This window comes from Mytilus californianus, unplaced genomic scaffold (genome assembly GCF_021869535.1).
Source record: "Mytilus californianus isolate M0D057914Y unplaced genomic scaffold, xbMytCali1.0.p SCAF_3, whole genome shotgun sequence".
NCBI lineage: Eukaryota > Metazoa > Mollusca > Bivalvia > Mytilida > Mytilidae > Mytilus > Mytilus californianus.
Window position 1 is genome coordinate 128084997 of NW_026262679.1, and position 24525 is coordinate 128109521.

Sequence of the window (24525 nt, forward strand, 5' to 3'; positions counted from 1 at the left end):
ATTATGCTGTATGCTCCTTGTATAAGGTGGTCAGCCCTATACAAGTGCAGGGTTGGGAGTTGAATGACCAGTCCAACTCCAAATGGTTTTAATCATTGGTTGTCAATATACTTTTAAAAAAAAATATGTTACATAAAAACAACAACAAAAAACATACTAGCTAGTATTACAATAAAAATACAAGACATACACTCTATTTACAATACCGGTATCTATCTTTTAACAATCACTATATTCTATAATTCATTATTTGCCAATCTATGTGGCTATACTCTATAATATTCTTAATACCAATCTATGTGGCTTTATTCCATAATCTATTCTTTGCCCATTTTTGTGGCTTTATAAAAATAGTAGCTACAATTCATTATTTTCATTCTATAAAACACTATCATATTTCACAAATGTACATGTACTATTCACAAATTTATCTTCTCCTCACACTTATTTCTATCTTGTATTGTGTTTCTAATACATTTATAAAGTTATTTATTGATGCATTTGACAGACTATCAAACGTATCCCACTCTGGTGCAATGACTGGATTCCTGTATCCTGATAAATATTCCGTTGTGCCATCTATGTTGTATCGAATTTCGTGTATTTTTCCATCGGAGGCTATTTGAAAACTGCAGTCGCGTTGATTTTCCTTATCTAATCTGTTCTCCATAGCATATTGAATCTCTTGTTGTAAAAGGGCTTGTTTGAAACGTTCCTTATGATCTATTAAAACTTGTCGAGCGGTATTTGGTACTGAAGTCATTGATTTGTATTTTGTAGTATTTCCAGATTTAATTAGAAAGTATGGTCGGTTGTTAACAATTCTTATGGCCAATAACTGTTGATGTTTATTTCCTTGACCTTGTTCATTGATGGTTTCAGTTTGTGTGCTTATGTCAGCTGTGACTTTAGTTGAAATATATTGTACACTATTCACCGCTGGATCCGGTTTTGTGAAAAATTTATGTTTATTCTGTTGTAATGGGCGTTTTCTTTTCTTACCACTCATTGTACGTTGCGCATGAAATTCTCGTATTAATTTTGCTGGGACCTTGCACGGAAAATACCATTCTGTGTTTCTTGATTTATCGGTAAACTTAAGTTTATAATATAATGTACCGTTACCTCTGATTGACGATAAAACTTGTTGAATCTCCTCTTCTTTGAATGCCTTACACTTATTGTTCTTACAGTCCTGACAAGATGGCTTGTTGTCTTTAACTGGTGCATTTACGGTTGAATCTCCTGAAGGGCCTGCAGTTCTCTTATTTGTTCCACTATTTTGTGCTGGTTGTTGATTTTGTTGTTGTCTGTTGTTGATTCTATCAACAGGAAGTTGTTGTTGGTTCTGAGTTGGCCTATTGTTGTTTACTACAGGAATGGGTGGTTGTTGTCTATTTATTTCATTGTTGATTGGTGGCACTGGTTGTTGACGGTTGTTTGGTAAAAGTTGATCATTATCATTGATGTTGTCATCTTGTATTTCTTCTGGATTCAGTTCTTCGTTATCATTTTGAAACTCATCTGGTAAATTAGTCGGTCTGTCTTTTGGATCGTAATATGGCTTCATTCGTTGCGCGTTTACCATCGACTTAACCTCTTTGTTTGTTGCACAATTTCTAAGTTTGTAAGTACTATTGGGTCCAATACGGGTAATATAATAAGGTCCAGACCATTTTCTGTGTAATTTTGGTGCTTTTCCGACAGGAACTTTGGTACAATAAAGCCAAACACGTTGAGCTGGTTGAAATTCAGGTTCTTTTGATTTTTTGTCGTATTGTTGTTTATATCTTTCTTGTGCTTGCTTGATGTTCTTGGCAGCAATTTTTCTTGAAGTTTCCAAGTTTTGAAGAATTCTGCTTAAAAATATTTTGTGGTCTTGTGCCAAACGATCTTTTGGTATTAGCGCGGTGTCAATAGGTAATGTCATTTCTCGTCCATAAAGTAAAAAGAATGGTGAATAATCAGTTGATTGAGTGGCGGGTGTAGCACGATAGGCCATTAAAATTCCAGGTAGCACATCATACCAATCATCTTGTTGATCCCTTGTATAGGCTCTTAATGCTTGTAAAATTACAGAGTTCATTCTTTCGCATGCACCATTTGTCTGCGGATGGTATGAGCTAGTAAGGTGTCTTTTAATATTGAACAGTTCCGAAAGAGCTTTAACTAAATTTGAAACAAAATTACGTCCGCGGTCAGATAATAGAGTCCTAGGAGCACCATAACGGGATATTATTTCTCTATATAAAACATTTGCAACTTCACCTGCTTCCTCAGATCTTAACGGAAAAGCTTCGCACCATTTCGAATAGCTGTCAACTACGAGTAAAACATGTTTATATTTATCTTTTGTTGTTGGAAGTCCACTTAAAATATCCATATGCCATCGGCCGAAAATGTCATTTGTTGGTTGTGGTTGGAGAGGTGGTGGTTTTGAATTGAAAGCACGTTTGGACTGCTGGCACACTTCACACGTTTTTACATATTGATTAATGTCACTATACATCGATGGCCAGAAATATTTGTTTCGAATTGCAGCATATGTTCGTTCAAATCCTTGATGTCCTCCTCCCAGAATGCAGTCATGATAGGCTTTGAGTATTGAATCACGGAGATTCCTTGGAACTGCAATCTGTTTAACAAGTCGTTCATCTTTTGGCACTTTCTTACAACGTTTTGAGTAGAAGTGTTTTAATATTCCATCTTCTAACTCAAAGTTGAATGATTCGGCTACGACTGCCCTTGCAAGTTCTGGATTCTGTGGTACTCTTCCTGACTGTTTGTATTTAATGATATCAGCAAAGTCTTTACATGTCTCTTGTTCTTCGGCTAAATTTGTTAATTGAATATCATTGATTGTAACGGTTTGTAAACTTGAAATAACAGCATCTTCATTTTCACCCTTATATATAAATGTAACTTCTGTATATTCTTTCTGTATATCTATGGAGCCTAAATGGTCTGCAAGTTCACTTGAGTCATAAGGAGCACTATTATTAATTTCTAAATGTTTTTGTCTTGATAAGCAGTCTGCTGGGTTTTTAGATCCTGCACGATGTTGAATTTTAAAGTTATAGGCTTGTAAAAGCAAACTCCACCTACCAAGTCTTCCCTGACAATCTTTAATTTTCTGAAGATATTTAACTGAAATATTGTCTGTATACACTGTGAACTCTTGATTTGCCAAATAATGTTTAAAATGTTGAACTCCTTCTACTAATGCTAGAGCCTCTTTGTCAGTAATATGCCACTTAAGTTCTGAACCCCTTAATTGTCTACCGCCATAAGCAATCACATGTTCTAATCCATTTTGAATCTGACTTAAAATATATCCATTTGAAAACTCAGAAGAATCTGTTGCTAAGATGAATGGTTTGTCTAAATGAGGAAACGATAAAATTGGAGCTGATGTCAAACGGTCTTTTAAATTTTCAAACGCAATATCACATTCTGGAGTCCACCTGAATCTTTGATCTTTCTTTAGAAGCTTTGTTAATGGAGCTGCTATGTGGGCATAGTCCTTTACAAATTTTCTATAGTAGTTTGCCATTCCTAAAAAACTTTTAACTTGCTTTGCAGTGGTTGGTCTGGCGAAGTCCTTAACTTTTTCTGTATTTTCCGGATTGACACGGATGCCGTCTTTTGATATAACATGTCCTAGATACTTGATTGTTCTTGTTGCGAATTTACATTTTTCAGGATTAAGTTTCAGGTTTGCTTCACGTAGGTTGGAAAAAACTTGTTGAAGGTGATTAAGGTGGTCTTCAAAGTTCTTTGAGAAAATTAGAATGTCATCTATGTAAACTAACGCAATTTTGAAATTTAAGTCCTTTAGCACTTTTGTCATCAAACACTGGAAAGTCAATGGAGAGTTCATCATACCGAATGGAAGTCTATTAAATTCATATACACCTTTATGCGTGATGAATGCACTCTTATGCTTCGTTGCTCGGTCTAGCGGGACCTGCCAAAATCCGGATGTTAAATCGAGAGATGAGAATATTTCTGCTTTTGAATCTGCCAAAGTGTCAAATATATCAGTCATAGTTGGAATTACTGCTGACATGGGTTCTGTTATACGGTTTAAAGCCCTAAAATCTACACATATGCGAATACTTCCATTTCTTTTCTTAACAAGTACGACTGGACTATGCCATGGTGAAGTAGACTCCTCAATAATATTATATCTTTCCATTTCATCAAGTTGTTTATCTAGTTCTCTGCGCATTTGTGGAGATTGTCTATATGGAGCAGCACTAATTGGTTTTGCATCACCAGTATATATTGTGTGGAAATGCAAGTTGGTATGTCCCAGTTCACTTAAATCTTTTGCAAATATGTCCCTATTTTGAATAAGAAAGTTTTGAATTTGTTGTTTTTGTTCCGCTGTAAGTTCCAAATTGTCCAAATTAAATCCTAGGTCTGAAAATTTACTACAAAGTTGATTACTAGTTGTTTTGCCAAGAAAGTTTATAGGAGCAGATGATCCTTCTGTGAACTTTGTAACACGGTTGAACTGTATAGTTTCGGCTTTCGCAATTCTAGTCCTTCTTGGAATGTAAACGGTTGAATTTGTAGGATTCATAAGTCTGTATGAAGCTATGCCTCTTAACACTGTAGAAATTGTCTTTCCCCCAGCTACTTGATGTTCAATGGATAAGTTTCCTTTTGGTTCTAAAATTACTGTTGTTCCATGTTTAAACCTTCCAACATGTACTGGAATTATGATTTCAGATTGAGCTGGTACTTTTACTAGGTCCACTGTGGTTGCCATGGCAATCTGAATGTTGTCATCTTTGAATGTTGGAACAGTAACTGTAGAAACCATGTTCTCCTTTCCTTTAGATGTAGCACTATCTTTTCCTGTTACATTTGGCACAGATATTATCATTTTTCCAAAATCCATATTAACCTTATGAGCTACCAAAAAGTCCAATCCAAGAAGTATTTTTGAATGAAGTGTTTCGAAAATGTGAAAGTTCTGTAAAATTTTGTGTTCGCCAAATCTTATTTCCAAAGTAGTTTGTCCTAGCACTGGGTGTACTTCTCCGCATACTCCAACTCCACTAAAAATTGATGATCTCTGTATGTCAGCTTGAGGTTTTAGTTGTTTTAAAAGATGTTGACTTATACAACTTATTGTTGCACCACTGTCAATCAAGCACTTTTGATTTGAATTTTCAATGTTCAGGTACATAAAGTTTCTTTCTAAAGATGATTTAAATTCTATATCTGCTTCTCTTGCTGTAACAGTTGAAAGACTTGCACATTTTGATCTTTTGCAGCACCATATATTCTTAATTCTTTTCTTTCCCATGACTTCTACTAAAAGAATTTTGACTATATTAGATAAAATCTATTCACAGAATAAAAAGGCAATATGCTACATAAAATGTGTGTAAATCTACAAAATGTTTTAAATTTATTAGCAGTCTCAATAATTTATATATTCACAACTTTTCTTTAAAGAAACTTTTTGCTTTAATAACTAGCAATTTAATTTCGAGAATTCTTATGAATATTATTATTTCAAAAGCTACTTATCTTTAGTCTCTGTTGTAGATCTATTTTGTTCACACACTGCAGTTGTCTTTCTTTACGAATAGTTTGCCAACTTTGGTATAGCAACTTTTAAAGTTGAAAACTGAAACTAAACAAGATTATAATTAGACTTCTGTAAAGGGTAGACTATGAAAAATATCATTTGAATACTACCAATGACTTTTACAGATTTAAAACTAATTTTATTTTTAATCCATTTAGATTCAATCTTGTACAATATTTGCTGAGACTAGAAAAATTTAAATATAACTGTAAAGATAAAATAATAAATAATATTTCAATAAGTTACTTATCTTCAATAGTAGATTCTCATTTTCCGTTGTTATTTCTGTTCAATTTTTGTTATGAAATTCCTTCGCAAATTTTGTAAGTAGATAATTTAAAAGTAATTTTGAAAGCTGTTGCTAATAATAATGCCATGCCAAAGCTAAATGGATCGAAATTCTGCCAACGGGTCCTCCACCAAATCTGTCACCAAGAGCCAGTGCACGTCGAGTTTAAGGGGGACTATCGAACATGCACAACCCAAGGGACAGGAGGTCAGTCTTTCGCAAGACTTGAGCGATGGCAGGCAAAACTATAAAGCAAGCAGCAAGTTGTAACAGTTTTATATAATAACAGATCTAAATGTTGATAATAATTCCAAAACAATAAACAAACAATCAAAATCTAAATGTTCTAAATTATAAAGTCACTAATACAAAATCACAGTTAAAGTTGAAAGTTCTAAATGTCCAAAGTTACAGTTCAATTAAAATATTTCCACTAAATGTTTCACTTGAAGTCCAAAGATTGGTTGAGTTGAGTTGATCGAGTTTGAGTCTTTTGAGTTGATGATTTTCCTCAGAGTAGCCGAGCCTGGTTGGCTTTGGAAGCACTCCTATCTGGATAACACCGATGAGACTACACTGACGAATAACTGTTCAACCCCGATATTTAAGGCGAATGCTGAAAACTACTCATAAAATGACAGACATTGATAATTTTGATAATTGAGATAATTTGAGTATTAATACTATTGTTCAAAAATGTCCAAAGGTGAAATGTGAATAATGTCAATTACAGAGATACAAGTTAATTACATTTATGATACTAATTAAAACCTAATATTGCTCAGATTAATTAATGACAATTGACAAAATACCAAAACGTTGCTCAGAGCAATTATTTACAAGCGACATGTTTCACAAAATTTACCTGAGTAATTAAATCAAAATTTGTCATACAATTATTTCATAATTTCATATTTTCTAAAATAATATATTTTCTCAATAAAATTCACTTTAAAAACAGTTAACCTTTTACATAAAAGAACACCTATGACATATATATATATATATGTGTAACACTAGTTTATCCACCTTATCACTATTTGTCTGCCATTTCTGAACATCACAAAGGTTCCCGTAAAATTTTGACATAATAATAGTAAATGTCTGACACCACAAAGGAAAATGGATTGTTGTATGATGTCAATAGTTCAAGTGTTACAGATTCTGAGGTCAAGTGTCGCAGATTCCTAAATAGAGATAAGGTCTATTGAAGAAGAAACTTTAATTTATTCTTGTGTTGTGCTGTTGCACCACTATCCCAGATTAGAGGAGGATTGGTGCCTCCTAGCATGTTTAACCTTGCCACATTCTGTAGATGCCTGTTCCAATTCAGGGGCCTGTAATTCAGTGTTTGTGGTTTGATGATTTTTTTTTATTGTTTTGTACATAATTCAGTTAGTTTTCTGGTTTGAATTGTTTTACATTGGTCATTTTGGGGCCTTTTATAGCTTGCTGTGTGGTATGTGTTTTGCTCATTTTTGAAGACTGCACAGTGACCTAAAGTTTTTAACTTCTACTTCATTTGGTCTCTGGTGGAGAGTATTCTCATTGGCAATCATACCACATCTTATTTTTATGTTGATTCTTTTTTAGATTTCAGTCTTCAAAAACTGCTGCATCCAAACAGTCTGATTCTCAGCGGTCTAAGGATAGAGAAACAGCATCAAACAGATCTGTTCATGGATCTGAATCAGACGACAGTTTGGAAGAGGAAGAAACAGAAAGCAGTTCTGAAGAATCTGAAGATCAAGATAAAAAGGCTGTGCTGGAACAGATGGGAAAACTTGATAAAGGTAGGCTGGTTTTCACAAAGATTACAATGGCAGATTTTGATGAATACCATTTGATTCACTGCAACCTATCAAAATGATTGTTACATTTATCAACTTTAATAATATACTATGATATTAAGACTGGATTCCTGGATACTTGGATCCTATTTTTAAACATTATCACTTCATATACATCCAAAAATAAATTCCTTTTTGCAGCTATTAAACTTGGTTGTGCCCCTTTGCCCAAACATTTTGTCTTTTGTTTTTATTTTGAGAGACCAATTTCTCTGTTTAATGGGGCCTCTGTGGCCAAGCAGTCTAAGTAGTTGTCTACAGTGATAACTAGACATTACTATCAATACTGAGCTTGTGTTCTTAAACAAGGAAGGAAGAAAAGTATTTGGACTTTGATTTGAATTCTTTTTTGTATATGTTATTCCAGGTGAAGATGACGGTTCTGAATCAGAAGATGATAAAGACACAGATGATGATAAAGACAAAGGAAATGAAAAGATGGATAGAAGACACAAAGAACACAGAAGAAAACAGGTTTCTTAAATTTACAGTTTTTACTTTTAACTTTGTAAACGATATATATTTAACCTGATTGATTCTACTTATTATAACCACAGTGAGTTATATATTACCTCTACAACTCATCATTGCACCATACTTTTAGAAACAAAATAGATGTATGTAATCAACTTTTCCATTGTAGTTGAAGGTGATTTAATGCACATTATTTGTTCAGAACTGAAACGATTATTTTTCAATCAATTGTCAATGAAACATTCTATTTTTGAAGAGTATATTATTAATTATTGTGAACACATATACGGTAACCGAGTGTAACCCTAATTGTTAAATTATGTTATATATTTTAAGCCTGTAGAAATTGAAGCTCATGTACGGAATGGAGATGAAAGCTCTAGTGAAACAGGATCTTCGTCATCTGGGTCAGAGTCGGGAAGTACAGAAAGTGAATCAGAGTGAGTAACTCCTCTTTGGGGAGGGGGATATGAGAAATCTATGGACCAGTTAGTGAAAGAAATGTGTTATTCATTCTTTCATTTCAAAAGATTTGAATAACTAGTTTGTGTAACAAAGTGAGAACATGGTTCATATTTTACAAGAAGTGTTTTGCTTACTTACATTAGTCTAACTCTGTGTAGCTATAAAACATTCATGTTATTTTCAAAGAGTGAAATCCCAGCCGATCTATAATGGATCTATATACTTCAAATCATCATATTCAATTAGAAAAATATGTTGCTTGATTTCACGGCAGAAATTGATCACTAACATGCATATAGAATAATGCCTTGAGAACTTAAGTAAATATAATTGACTGCATCCAAAGTAACTTGTCAACCTGTATGAAAAAAATATTGCATAATTTTTAGAGTTATTCCCCTTTACACAATACACAAACATTTCCATTTGATTGCAAGCATTGTACAGTTAACAAAGAAACTTGTTCTTAAGCTCAACTAGCCAAAAAGCCTGCTGTGTGCTATGATCATCACATATGTTGTTTATCAACTATAATTGACACTTTTAAAAACAGATCACTTCCACTAGTTAGTCAAACTTTTAGTTGTTCTTAATTGTAACTGAATTTTAAACTGATAAAAAAAAAATCTAAAAAGTCCTGCAAAGAAGTCAGGCTAAAAATTTTGCTGCAATAAAAAAAACATTGAATTGGTTTAATAAAGTTGGAGCCCATTTTGACATTTGTCATAGATTCAAGAAAGTAATACATGCCCGCTAGAGTCTGTAGATATGTCTTAATCTAAAAAAAAATTATCTGAGATGCTGATGTTGTCTTTTTTTATATTTAGGGATGAACCACCTCCAGTACCATCAGGTTCTTTGCCAAAATCTGGAGAAATCAAAACATGTGAACAGCCTTGGGGAAGAACAGACTCTAAAAAAAAAATGAATTATGCAGATATTAACTTTGATGGAGGTTCAGCAAGAGGTGAGATTAACAATTCCAAAAAACATCCCAACTATCTAGAAAACGAAGATACGGAGAGTTTGAGGGTCAATATGGGAACAAGAGCTAGTGGACAATATGATAATGATGGAGAAGGTGAATCTCTACATGTTGTATGAAAGCTAGAATTATATATCACAGGCTGATGCTACTAATTTTATCATTTAAGGATGTACTTAGGTCAGGTTTAGGAATTTTTGTCAGATGTTCGGACTCCTTGGTTTTTTTCCTACAATACAGGGTAAAGTATTTTGCCCCATAACACCTATTTTTCTTTTCATATAAGACTTCAATAGCTCATAAAAGGTCGATTACCAAAATTTAAGCAGATTCTAGATTTCTTTTCTTTCGATTTGAGACCCAAATAATACCAATGCAAATATAAGGTAAAAGTCCGAGTCAGCCTATCCCACCCTTTTAAAAAAAATAAATATCTCGAAAAGGAGCTCCATAGCCTATCAATATTTTTAGCTTATTTTGTTCCTTAACTAATGCTCTTCTGACTTATAGTATCACTTTTAAATTCTACATTTTTTTTAATTTCACCTAAGTACATCCTTAAATGAACCATTTTAGTGCCATCTTGTAGTAATTGTGACTTTTAAGTTGTAGAATAGCTTACTTAGTATTATTGTTTGTCTAGACTTTCTATTTTTGCATTTTTTATGTTAACCCATAATTTCAAATTTATTGTTTTACTAAACAACTTTCATATCTTGTTCGTGCTTGATTCGCCACAGAAGAAATTCCAAGGAATACTTTAGGAGAAATTGTGCTAACCAGAACTTGATTTTAAAATTGAAATTTTGTGCCAAAAAAAACCAAAAACATTTTATTCCCAAAATATATTTCTAAATGACTGGAAAAATTTCATTTCAAGTAAATGGAAACAGTAGGAAAAATTGGTATTTTTGTGGAAAAATTTTTTTTTTCTTACCCCAACGAAAAAATTCCATTTAACATAAAATTAGTATATGCTCCTCTATTCATGATACCTTGATTTTATTGTAATCTAATCAACAGAAAATTGGCATTGATTAAACTTAATACAAAAAATTTTGATTTTTTATAGAAAACTCCACCTCCCAATGTTTGTTTTTAATCTTCATCAAAATATGATATGATGTGTAACAACTAAATGTCTTTCAATTCCAAGAAATATTGTGTGAGAATTTGAATACACAAAAATTAATACCAAAAGGACAGACTCATAAAGGTTATAGTTAACTATTAGGTTCCCCTTGTGAGAAGGTGTAGGCTATAATGATTGATTTAACCACAAAGGCTGTATATACCATTTGTAGAAGAAAGTTCGTTAAAATATTTGTTCTAATGTTTCTGTTTTTTTTTCTCTTTAATATAATTTTTGTACAAAATCACAGTTTTCCTCTAGAAGATGGCCAGAAATTGACTTTTTAAAGAATTTTGTTTGATCAATGCTTATGAACATCAAGCTTGCAAAGTCTAATGTATGGTCTGCAAAACGTAAGCTGAAGTTATTTGAAACTACAGCTTCTAATTAGATAAAAATATTGTTTTAAAGTTCCATGCATGCAAAACTGTTGATGTAAAAAAAAATGCAAAGATCATTTTTGCCTTGTGGTGTCTACCATTTCCCTTTGTGGAGTCAACATTATACAGGAATAATTGTGATATCATATAATGGGGGAAAAGTAGTGATATGATATATTTATATATCATGTACACTATGGTATCTAGCCGATTCAATTCAAGGACAGTTGAAAATGAATACTGCATGGAGTACATCTGATGAAGATCTATATACTCCATTTCCCCATCCCTCCCCCTACCCCCCACCCTTATTCAAAATCCTGGATCCTCACCTGAGAACTGCCAGTCCACATTTAACAAAAGCTTTTATAAATCAAAGGTTTAGAAGGTTTAGTGAGGGCATCTTTATATGATTTAAACATAGATTTAATATTATCCAAGCTAGATGCCATTTTTACAAGCAATGGGTTATGAGGAAGATACGTTTTAACCCTGCATTGATTTTGTTAGAAATTGTTAGTACCGAGATGAACTGAGTATTTGTATTCAACGTTCTTGTTCCATTAATGTAGTCTTGAGTACTAAAATGACCTGAGTAATTAGTAATAACGGCATATTTCATTACTACTGGAATATTACTAACAGTGTATTGAATTCCTTTGGTTCTGTCCATTAGATTACAAAGACAAATGACATCCACAATTCTCTTCTTTTTATCTTTGCTTTGTTGCTAGTGGTTTTTATGCGAGTAGTATATATATTTCAATTTCTGTTGAAGTAATTGCCTGAAGGATCTAAGTTACCAGTTTTGTTTGCACATTGTTTTATATTTGCTTACTGCAATGAATATATTTTAATTCAATATCCATTGTAGCAGCCTGATATATGATTTAAGCTATTTTCCTAAGTATCATGTGGTTCACTTTGCTTGATGTTGTACCTATAATAGACTTTTATTTCTATTTACTTCCATTTCAGTTATTCCCTCATGTTTTCTTTCATAAAAACAAAACTATATTGAAAACAAAAATAACAGATTTTGAAATGTCTCTCATGATTTTTTTTTTTTTTTCAATTTCAGTAGGGACCGGAACAAAATACCTAGATCTACATTGAAAATCATGATGAACAAGCACCTTTCAACCGAACCAATATAGACATTGTTACTAAAAATAGAAAAAGGGATAAAATTAATGGGGGGTTTTCATATACAGTAATTGACTGAATTTATTTTTAGCATAACTAAGTTGATGATCTAGTAAGCTGTTGTAAGTGTATCTGAAAATAGAGAAATTAATTGTCTATTTTATTTCTAAGGTGTCCAACTTTCAGAATGAACTAAATTATTATGTCCAATATGTCACTAGTATTACTGCTTCATGGATTAAGATAGCTACATAGAACATAAAAAAAGTTTCAACTGAGACTGCTGTTTCTGTATGGACCAAATAATACCAAGACAATTTTCTTATCTTTTTAGTCATTTCTTTTACTGGGTCAATATTATGCATTCGAACTAGTGAGCAATATCAGCTATTGGAATTCTCTAGTTTCATTTTGGTGAAATCTATGTACGTTTCTCAAAATACAATTTGTTCAGGACTGTTCAAAATAATGTAAAAACGAATTTTATAAAATGGTTGCCCCAAAAATTGGAATATGAAAACTCTGAATAACTAAATAATATGTCTTGAATAACAATTACTTGATAAGATTAATTATTTGACAGTATTCGAGGAGGATGTTTCTCTGTATATTTATACATCAGTATCTTCTTTATTTGTGCTTGTAAATAAATCAAAATTAATTACAATTTAAAAGTGATAGTAGCAGTAGCTATTCTATTTATGACATAGTAATTTTGATGTACTTTTATAAGGAAAGAAATACCTGTTATTACTAAAATGACAGTGGACCATACTGTAGTTAATATCCACTATGCTTCCAAATCAATTCATATCAGTATAATCATACTAACAAATATTTCATGGAATTTTTTTTAAAAATGGTAGGTATTAAGAAATCTACTAAATGTATGAAATGAGATGATATGGCATTAAATTGTGTGAATTGATTTATTGTATCCTGAGATGTGAACACCATGTTAAGTAAGGCCATTACCACATACAATAATTGATTGAGTAAAAGAAGACTTGTCTATGTGATAATGTGGTAATAACTTGACCAGTATAAATACTATAATTACACCACTTAGACCACTTTCTTTCTCTACAGACGAGGAGGATCCACTCTATCAAACCATACCATCAAGGTCACTCAAAGATGATAATGAATTCCAAGCGAAAAAAACAACCTTTACTGACTTCTCCAGTCTACCAAGGGGAGAGAAGTATGTGTTTAGTAAATTTTATATTTTGGTTTTTTGCATGATTTGAATAATATTAATCAATGCTTGTTTGCACCAGTTATTTTATTTGAAAACATACAATGATAAGCTACACACCAAAAGAATTAATTTACATAAATGCATTTAACATGTAAATTAATTGTTGCCATTGTTTGATACAAATAGTTTGAGAATAGTTCCATATCTGCTTGTTATGCTATTAGCTCCCATTAACCATTCTTTTTATTACTTCAAATTTTTTAAAATACATTGTATCAGTCTATAAACTCTTTATCTTAAAAAGCTTTTCTGAAGTACATTTTAAGTTGCAAACATGATAGAAGCAAGATTTCAAATTTAGATAAAACTGTTGTGATTTGTTGGCTGTATTGCTATCATGTGACTTTTATAGTCCCACCATCTCCTCTGAAACCACTAGGCTTATTGAAACCAAATCTGACCAGGGTCTCCCTCCATCTGAAACCACTAGGCTTATTGAAACCAAACCTGACCATGGTCTCCCTCCATCTCCTCTGAAACCACTAGGCTTGTTGAAACCAAACCTGACAATGGTTTCCCCCATTCTCCTCTGAAACCACTAGGCTTATTGAAACCAAACCTGACCATGGCTCCTCCATCTTCTCTGATACTACTAGGCTTATTGAAACCAAACCTGACCATGGTCATTTTTGAGGTTGTCTAGTTTCAACCATAAGTATTTCTCCAAGGCTCCGAACATTTAATCAACATTGCAGCTTTAACTAAAAAGTTGAGATAAAATCAGCAAAATGGTAGTATTGAAAGGCTTCTTTTTTCTTTTTTCTTATGCCCCTGCCACTAGGCAATAGGGGTATAAAGGTTAACCCTTGTTCCTCCGTATGTACGTCCATATGTCCTGAAACTAATTATCTGCTCTCTAACTTTAGTTTCCCTCTACCAATTTTATGAAACTTAAATCCAATGCATATTACCACCAAACACTGATCAAAATCAAATTTGGGTGGCGTCACTTTCACTGTTCTAGAGTTATGTCCCTTTATAAATGGAAAAATTGCTGAATTTGCAATATTACAAGCATGGGGGTAGGGGCATCCATGTCCCATGGACACATTCTTCTTTTATTTTTTAAATAAGTAACAAATTTCTAGTGAATACTTCATAATGTAAGCATTTTCACACTACATAATAATTATGTTCCTGTTGACATACTTTAGACCTAAATATGACCTAGATTAGTCTAGAAAACTTCATGAAAATAACTTTTCTCTTTGCTTTTAATTTACTCTGCTGATTTAGAGTCTTGATTTATAAATGATTTTGTAATCTGTCAAGTCACATGCTAGTTTTGTGCTGATCTTCTTTTGACCACACTATGACCATGAGTCTTGATATGCCTAAGTAATTCAGATGGAGGCTTCAAATTTCTGCACTTCTTTTAGACAGATTCAACTGTCATTCTATTCTTTAAATATGACAGAAAAACACAATATTGTGCATAGATGTCAGGGGAGACAGTCCATATGATAACAATTTGGCCTTAACTTTTAGTGCATGTGTAGAAATATTGGTCACCTAAATTCGTGTTAATAATACCAAGAGGAAACTAGGGTTCATTAGAAAAAGAAAAAAAGAGTTTTAAAATGAAAATAGATTATATTGTCTTTAATAAAGTATAATGATAAAGATAGCTCTTCAAAATAAAGAATTGTACTTTTAAAAGGTCTAAACTGAAAATCAACTGATTAATATTTATGAAGGTTTTGTTAGTGTCACGATTTAATACGTTTTTGGTCCTAAAATAAAATGATCTCATTAATATCCATAGTCTATCAGTATGATCTTTTATTTTGTAAGTCTATCAAGTTTTTATATCCCATGCTCAGTAATAGTATCTCATTACTTTGGTAATATCCATGCACAGTGTCTCAGATTTGAGATAATGAAACTTGGTTTTTTTTTTAAACTTTTAGTGCTGTTCATACAATTAAATACATCTTTATGTTTTTAAAATAAATCAATACATGTTTTTATATCAATGATTTTTAAGTTAAAAAAGCAAAATATACACAGAGGAATAAAAAGTTGATTTATTTTATATGCTATTGCAATTTAGAATACAATAAATCAATTGAAAGCAATTACTTGTTTCAAGATAATTGTCTATCCTGTAAAAACTCAATTTGTGCATGTTCTTATTAATGTTCTTCAGGTGTTGTAATCAAAAGTCAATTTAGAATGATAGTATAAACATGTACAATTTAATTTTCTTTCTACACTAGAATGTAAGTAAACTTGTTCTGTTTTAGATGTACTAATACTTCAAAAATCATTTCAAAAGTTCTCAAAAGATGTTGTTATCTAAAAGTCATTCCTGTCAATCGCAGAGATCTAAGCAATGTAAAGAGAGGGTATATTTTAATTTTGGGTCAAGCATATTTACTGAAAATTGTAATGTACCATTATTTACCACACTTTTTCAGAATAAAATCTGTCAGATAATGTAAGCACAAGTTAAGGAGCCATGACAAATTTTACTGTCATGTCAGGTGCAATGACTTTGTTTTATTGTCATATCAAACACTATGACATAGTCTTACTGTCATGTCAGATATTATGACATAGTTTTACTGTCATGTCAGACACAATGGCATAATTTAATGTCATGTTAGACACCATTACATAATCTTACTGTCATGTCAGTCACAATGACAAAAGGTCAATTTTCATAGCAGGTGCAATGACATAGTTTGATAGTCACTACAGACTTTATGACATAGTCTTACTGTCATGTCAGTCACAATGACATAATTTTACTGTCATGTTAGAAACCATTATATAGTTTTACTATCATGTTAGTCACAATTACAAAAGTCAATTTTCATGGCAGGTGCAATGACATAGTCATGACAGACACCATTACATAGTCTTACTGTGATGTCAGATGCTATGACATACTATGCTATTCTCATTTTTATAGTTTTTATACGACCGCAAAAAAATTTTTGTGGTCGTATATTGGTATGACGTTGGCGTCGTCGTCGTCCGTCGTCGTCGCCCGGCGTCGTCGTCGTCCGGCGTCGTCCGAAGACACATTGGTTTTCGCACTCTAACTTTAGTTTAAGTGAATGGATCTTTATGAAATTTTACCACAAGGTTCAATACCACAAAAGGAAGGTTGGGATTGATTTTGGGGGTTATGGTAATAACAGTAAAGGAATTAGGGGCCAAAAAGGGGCCAAAAATAAGCATTTTTGGAACTTCCAGACATAACTTGTGTGTTAGTGTATGGATCTCTCTGACATTGTACCACAAGGTTCCATATCACTAAAGGAATGCTGGGATTGATTTTGGGGGTAATTGCCTCCAAATTTTAGGAATTAGGGGCCAAAAAAGGGGCAAAATACAAGCATTTTTCTAGTTTCATGACAATAACTTGTGTGTAAGTGTATGGATCTTTCTGAAATTGTACTACAAGGTTCCATATCACAAAGGGAAAGCTGGGTTTGAGTTTGGGGGTAATTGCCCTAAACGTTTAGGAATTTGGGGCCAAAAAGGGGCAAAAAAACACATTTTTTTCTAGTTTCCAGACAATAACTTGTGTTCAAGTGTATGGATCTCTCTGAAATTGTACTGCAAGGTACCATACCACAAAGGGAAGGCTGGGATTGAGTTTGGGGGTGATGAATCATAATGGGGGTTCAAAAAATTTTGGGGGGGGATTTATTTTTTTTTCCTTTTTTTTCTTTTTTTCCTTTTTTGTTTCTTTTAAAATTTTCCATTTTAAGTTGGTTATTTCTGATTTATATTTAAAATCAAATAATAATGATATGATAGGAGATACACACCAAACAGGATGTGTAAATTATTATATAATAAGTATTGTGCAATAGCAAGAAATTTTCAATTGCACAGTATTGCACAATAGCAAGAAATCTTCAATTGCACAGTATTGCGCAATAGCAAGAAATCTTCAATTGCACAGTATTGCGCAATAGCAAGAAATATCCAATAGCACAATATTGCGCAATAGCAAGAAATTGTCAATTGTACAGTATTGCGCAATAGCAAGAAATATTTAATAGCACAGGATTGTGCAAAAGAAGATACTTCCTATAAATTGCTTATTTCTTGACCAATTTCAATGGGGTTTTATTCTTGATTTCATGGGGTTCTTTAATATGCTGAATCTAACCGTGTATTTAGTTTTTGGATTTTGGGCCCCGTTTTTAAATTGGTCCACATTGAGGTCCAAAGTGTCCAAAATTAAACTTTGTTTGATTTCATCAAAAATTGAATTATTGGGGTTCTTTGATATGCCGAATCTAACTGTGTATTTAGATTCTTAAATTTTGGTTCCGTTTTCAAATTGGTCTACATTAAGGTCCAAAGGGTCCAAAATTAAACTTAGTTTGATTTTAACAAAAATTGAATTCTTAGGGTTCTTTGATATGCTGAATCTAAACATGTATTTAGATTTTTGATTATGGGCCCAGTTTTCAAGTTGGTCCAAATCGGGGTCCAAAATTAAACTTTGTTTGATTTCAACAAAAATTGAATATATGAGGTTCTTTGATATGCTGAATCTAACCATGTATTTAGATTTTTGATTTTTGGGCCCCGTTATCAACTTTGTCCACATTGAGGTCAAAAGGGTCCAAAATTAAACTTTGTTTGATTTCATCAAAAATTGAATTATTGGGGTTCTTTGATATGCCGAATCTAACTGTGTATTTAGATTCTTAATTTTTGGTTCTGTTTTCAAATTGGTCTACATTAAGGTCCAAAGGGTCCAAAATTAAACTTAGTTTGATTTTAACAAAAATTGAATTCTTAGGGTTCTTTGATATGCTGAATCTAAACATGTATTTAGATTTTTGATTATGGGCCCAGTTTTCAAGTTGGTCCAAATCGGGGTCCAAAATTAAACTTTGTTTGATTTCAACAAAAATTGAATATATGGGGTTCTTTGATATGCTGAATCTAACCATGTATTTAGATTTTTGATTTTTGGGCCCCGTTATCAACTTTGTCCACATTGAGGTCAAAAGGGTCCAAAATTAAACTTTGTTTGATTTCATCAAAAATTGAATTCTTGGGGTTCTTTGATATGCTGAATCTAACCATGTATTTAGATTTTGGATATTGGACCATAATAGGTGAATGTCCAATTTAAAATTTTTAAGTTCTTAGACCACATTCAATCTGTGTTAGAAACCTATGCTGTGTCAAATATTTAATCACAATCCAAATATAAAGCTGTATCAAGCTTGAATGTTGTGTCCATACTTCCCCCAACTGTTCAGGGTTCGACCTCTGCAGTCGTATCAAGCTGCGCCCTGCGGAGCATTTTATTTTGTCATGTAATTGAAATGAAATCTTTAAGAAGATTTGTCAACTATTGAGCAAGTATTGGTAAATATGATAAATAATTATATAGCAAGGCCAAAATTATTCTTATTCCAGCAATTATATAAATACAAAACACACTTCCTGTGTGGATATTTTAGGGGGAGGGGTGTGCTGTACATTGTTCTCAAGTATTTTGACAATTGTTCATGTTACTGAATTAACCAGCACTGCGTGACTGTATAATGCATGATATTTAAATTAAGAAAAAACTAAAATGTTTTGTAGAGGAACATCAATAGTATTTATCTCTTCAAACTGTTGACCCCAATTTTGAACTTTCTACTTTGTGTAACCTACTAATAACAATTCCTTTGACTAAGAAGAGAACTTATGAAGTGATAGCAAAAATGCCTCTCTCTTTCTTAGATATTGTATAGAAACTTAGTTTTCAACTTAAATGACCATTTTGTGGTTAGTGTGCTTACTTTGTAAAGCAACCGGTTACCTAAATTATATTGCAATAAAGTAAGGTCCTTTGACCTTCTATATGTGCACTTATCTGTCTTTATTATTTGCAATTTTATGTTAATTTGTTGGTGTGTCTGCTTTTGATTTTGTTAAGTTTGTATTATGATATATCAGTGCTATTTCATCATTTCAGTTATGTTGTTAATTTATTTGGTGTAAAAGGTTTCATAAATGTTAAAATCACTAAGACGTACATTACAGTCTTGAATGAATCAGACAATTTTTTTTTCTTTTTTAGAATTATATATCTCAACCATTTATAATGATTATTCAGTATTATATAATCCTGCAGGGGCGGATCCAGCCATTTTTAAAAGGGGGGGGGTTCCCAACCCAGGATAAAGGGGGGTTCCAACTATATGTCCCCATTCAAATGCATTGATCGTCAAAAAAAAAATTTTTTGTTGTCTACAAATAAAGTCCATAGTATGGACAGTGTATAACTTGCAAATTTTTGTCCCCCGCGTAACTCGTTGCGGGGAACATGGAAATACCAGGCGTCCGGCAGTGTGTCCGTCCAGTCTTGTTAGCGCTCTCACAGGTACAATTCTTGCCAAATTTTTATAAAACTTATACTATAGGTTAATATCAGCAATATCTCTATTATGTTTTAAAATGGTGGACGATCAACTTTTTTTAAAAGAGTTATGACCCTTGGAAATATTAAATTTATGGAAAATGGCCTCGTTTACTTATAGTATAAATGCCCTTGAAGGTCTGTTTGAATTATTTAGTATACAATTAAAAAAAAAATGTTGTCTCCTGCACACGCTTTTTATTTATAAATTGTTTAAAGGACAACAAAAAAAAGTGGGTTTTTTTAGTTATTGCCCCTGGATAGATAAAATATGTGCAACACGGGGGACATTGGAACTCTGTTCTTTTACTTTCATACACCTTCCAAATTCATTTCTTTATATTTTATGCATAAAGTAGTAAATAGTGGGATGAAATTTACATGTAACAAAAATTTGGGGCATGAGTTTTTAGGTAAACTAGTGATTTGGTCTAGTTTGAAAGGTAAAAAATTAGTATGTCTGAAACTGTCAAACTGAATATAGACCCCCTAACATAAAATTGTCCATATTTTGAGTTAGAGCTATCAGACTTTTCTATAATTTTGATATAATTTGTCCCAAAAGTAGTATAGTACACTGTAAAAGTCTTTTTGGGATCGGGCTGTTGCGATTTTTTTAATTTGCATTTTTTGTCTTAAAGAAATGCAATACGAACTAATTGTGTTCTAGGGCCATCTGCTGAAAATGTTTTAAGATTTTTGATTGATTAATTGATGATTGCTGTAGTATACAACGAGAGTCCTTTTTCTAATATTCTTTATAAATTGCAGGTAAATTTGTCCCTAGATCATGTGATTTAGATTCTAGTTCTTGTTCAGGATCTGAGTTTGATTTTGCAGGTGTTTCTTTAATTGCCTCTAACTATTCTCAGTATTGATATTAGGACTTTTGACTGGCCTATATTTGCCATCACTTGGCGTCCGTCGTCATCCGTCTGGTGTAAACTATTTCAAACATCTTCTCCTCTGAAACTACAGAACCAATTCCGACCAAACTTCAGCTGAATGATGCTTAGGGTATCTAGAATAAAGTTTGTGTTTTATTTAATGTTTCGTCAAATAACATTGCTAAGAATAGAACATAGGGGTAAAATGCAGTTTTTGGCTTATATCTCAAAAACCAAAGCATTAAGAGCAAATCTGACATGGAGTTAAAGTGTTCATTAGGTGAAGTTCTATCAGCCCTGAAATTTTCAGTTGAATCTTATAACCCATTGTTGGGTTGCTGCCACTAAATTGGTAATTTTAAGGAAATTTTGCAGTTTTTGGTTATTATCTTGAATATTATTAATGATAAAGATAAACTGTGAACAGCAAAAATGTTTAGCAAGGTAAGATTTACAAATAAGTTCATATGATCAAAATTGTCAATTGACCCCTTAAGGAGTTATTGCCCTTTAAGGACAATTTTACACAATTTGTTTATCATGTTTTTTAACTTTAAAAAATCTTCTCTGAAACTACTGAACCAATTCCAACCAAACTTAAGCTGAATGATTCTAAGGGTATCTAGTATAAAGTTTATGTTTATTTTCTGTTTCGTAAAAAACATGGACGCCATGGCTAAAAATAGAACATAGGGGTAAAATGCAATTTTTGGCCCCTATCTCAAAACCAAAGCATTTAGAGCTAATCTGATGGTGGTAAAAATGTTTATCAGATCAAGCCTGTCAGCCCTGAAATTTTCAGATGAATCTAACAACCCATTGTTGGATTGCTGCCACTTAATTGGTAATTTTAAGGAAATTTTGCAGATTTTGGTTATTATCTTGAATATTATTAATGATAAAGATAAACTGTAAACAGCAAAAATGTTCAGCAAAGTAAGATCTACAAATAAGGTCCATGACCAAAATTGTCAATTGTCCCCTTAAGGAGTTATTGCCCTTTAAAATAAATTTTTCACAATTTGTTCATTTAGTTTGCTTACTTTAAAAAAATCTTTAAAACTGCTGAATCAATTTCAGCCAAACTTGGGCTGAATGAGTTTCAGAGTATCTAGTATAAATTTTGTATTTTATTTTCTTGTACGTCAAGAAACATAGCCACTATGGCTAAAATGAAACATAGGGGTAAAATGCATTTCTTTGATTTGGAGGAAATATGACAGATACAAAGAACATTTCAATGGAAGTTTTAAGCCATTCATTAATATATATTGAAAAGCAAAAATAATCATTGATGAAAGTTTTAAGCAAAAAATTACAAGTGAGCGATTCAGGCTCTTGAGAGCCTCTTGTTTTAATTCTTTTCAACATGTCTGGAAGTTTTTTAGTTCTGATAATTTTTTGTAAATGATAGACAATCACTGACCATATATGTTATTCAAGCCCACTTATTTTATATTTACAGTAAATTTTCATACCCTACTATATGTATAAGATATATTCCTGTCAATTTCCTGAGGGTGTAACCATGATGGGGTATATAACTTATTTATGAAATTTATCATAAAATTGAAACTGAATGAAAATTAATACCAGCAAATTAAAGCAGATGATCATACAATTCTTACGTTGTTGAATATTTTATTCAATATGAGAAAATGTACTTTTACGTCATTTGATCCAGATAGTCTAAGGGGAGGCTTGTGGTGATGTAATGCAAAATGATAGATTTCAATAATTTAGAAGGGTGCTCTTACAGGAATTTGATCTTATTATAGGATTAATTTAAAATAAAGAGATGTGGTATGATTGCTAATGAGACAACTATCCACCAGAGACCAGATGACGTAGATGTTAGCAACTTTAGCATGGTAAATGTAGGATATCTAATTACAATGAATGGCATGCATTGTTGTGTAAGTTATAAAATCTCCGATATCCAACTAAACTTGTGCTTTGATATTTGCCTGATACATTTTGTATAACAAATCTTTTCTGATCTTCTTACAGGAAATGATATACCAATCGTGTCATTTAATTATATTTAGGTCACCATGACCTATGTTTCGTACTTGAATGATTTTATTATACGAGTTGCGGAGGGTATAATGTTTTTGACCCGTCCGTCCGTCTGTCCGTCCGTCAGTCCGTCAGTCCTGTTTCTTGTCATCGCAACTCCTCTCAAACCACACAACAGAATTTCATGAAACCTTTTTAGATAATAAGGACATACTAAGTAGTTGTGCATATCGACAGGAAATTACGATTCAATTTTTTTTCTAGGAGTTACGCCCCTTTGAACTTATTTACTTTAATGTACTACTGCAACAGTTTGTCATCGCAACTCCTCTCAAACCACACAACAGAATTTCATGAAACCTTTTCAGATAATAAGGACATACTACGTAGATGTGCATATCGACAGGAAATTACGATTCAATTTTTTTCCAGGAGTTACGTCCCTTTGAACTTATTTGCCCAATATACTACTGCAACCTTTTGTCATCGCAACTCCTCTCAAACCACACAACAGAATTTCATGAAACCTTTTCAGATAATAAGGACAAACTACGTAGATGTGCAAATCGACAGGAAATTACGATTCAATTTTTTTTCCAGGAGTTACGCCCCTTTCAACTTATTTGCCCAATATACTACTGCAACCTTTTGTCATCGCAACTCCTCTCAAACCACACAACAGAATTTCATGAAACCTTTTCAGATAATAAGGACATACTACGTAGATGTGCATATCGACAGGAAATTACGATTCAATTTTTTTCCCAGGAGTTACGCCCCATTGAACTTATTTGCCCTATATACTACTGCAACCTTTTGTCATCGCAACTCCTCTCAAACCACACAACAGAATTTCATGAAACTGTGTAGATAATAAGGACATACTATGTAGATGTGCATATTGATAGGAAATTATGATTCAATTTTTTTTTTCTGATACAATTTTTTTTTCTTACACTTATTTTATTTCTCCAATTGTGGGGACGTGGGGTATGTGAGCGCGCTCACTAAGGTTCTTTAATTTTTAAACTTAAATATCCTGGTACATCAGCTATTGAATAAACAATCCTCTAACCTCAATGAACCCTTAGAAAATATTACCTGAATTTATTTACAATATAACTTTTCCTTTGATATCAATCAATGTAAACTTGGTTTCTCACATGCATTTGTAAATATCAGTCATATTTTATACACGATATTTAGATACATATTCAGCAATCAATTTATATTTATCAATAAATCATATACTTCAATTTATTTTATTACATTCATTTTCTATTTAGATCATGTTTTCTCATCTGGTTAAATATCCCATCAGGTTTTTACACTGGAACATGGGTTATGTCCCTTTTTAATGTTGAATTGAAGTCTGTTTTCCTCTTTATAAACTGTATCATGTAAGCTAAAATCTCTTTTATCTCTTTTTTACAGTTTTGATGAAGACCTATCTGAACGGTACAGAGTTCAACCTTAACCCTTGTCACTAATACTCCTCTTTTTACATAATATCACATTGTCAACGTTGTTCACAATACACATTGCATTCCTACATCACCTTGTCAACGTTGTTCACAAAACACATTGCATTCATACATCACCTTACAATTATTCTATGTATAGGACCAATCATAA

The 24525-nt window shown here is 32.4% G+C and overlaps 1 protein-coding gene across 6 annotated transcripts in view; it reads left to right on the top strand.

The window, feature by feature from the left end:
* The window catches only part of LOC127736175 (FK506-binding protein 5-like), a 59233-nt gene that overhangs the window by 24425 nt on the left and 10283 nt on the right, over positions 1 to 24525 (top strand). For 4 of the 6 annotated variants that reach the window (XM_052246739.1, XM_052246740.1, XM_052246741.1 and 1 more), the window contains 5 exons: positions 7491 to 7690; positions 8115 to 8221; positions 8558 to 8661; positions 9514 to 9767; positions 13419 to 13533. In XM_052246739.1, coding sequence (XP_052102699.1) covers positions 7491 to 7690; positions 8115 to 8221; positions 8558 to 8661; positions 9514 to 9767; positions 13419 to 13533 — 780 coding nt within the window. The remainder of the gene's footprint in view (positions 1 to 7490; positions 7691 to 8114; positions 8222 to 8557; positions 8662 to 9513; positions 9768 to 13418; positions 13534 to 24525) is intronic. The other 2 variants (XM_052246743.1, XM_052246744.1) reach the window with 2 other exon arrangements.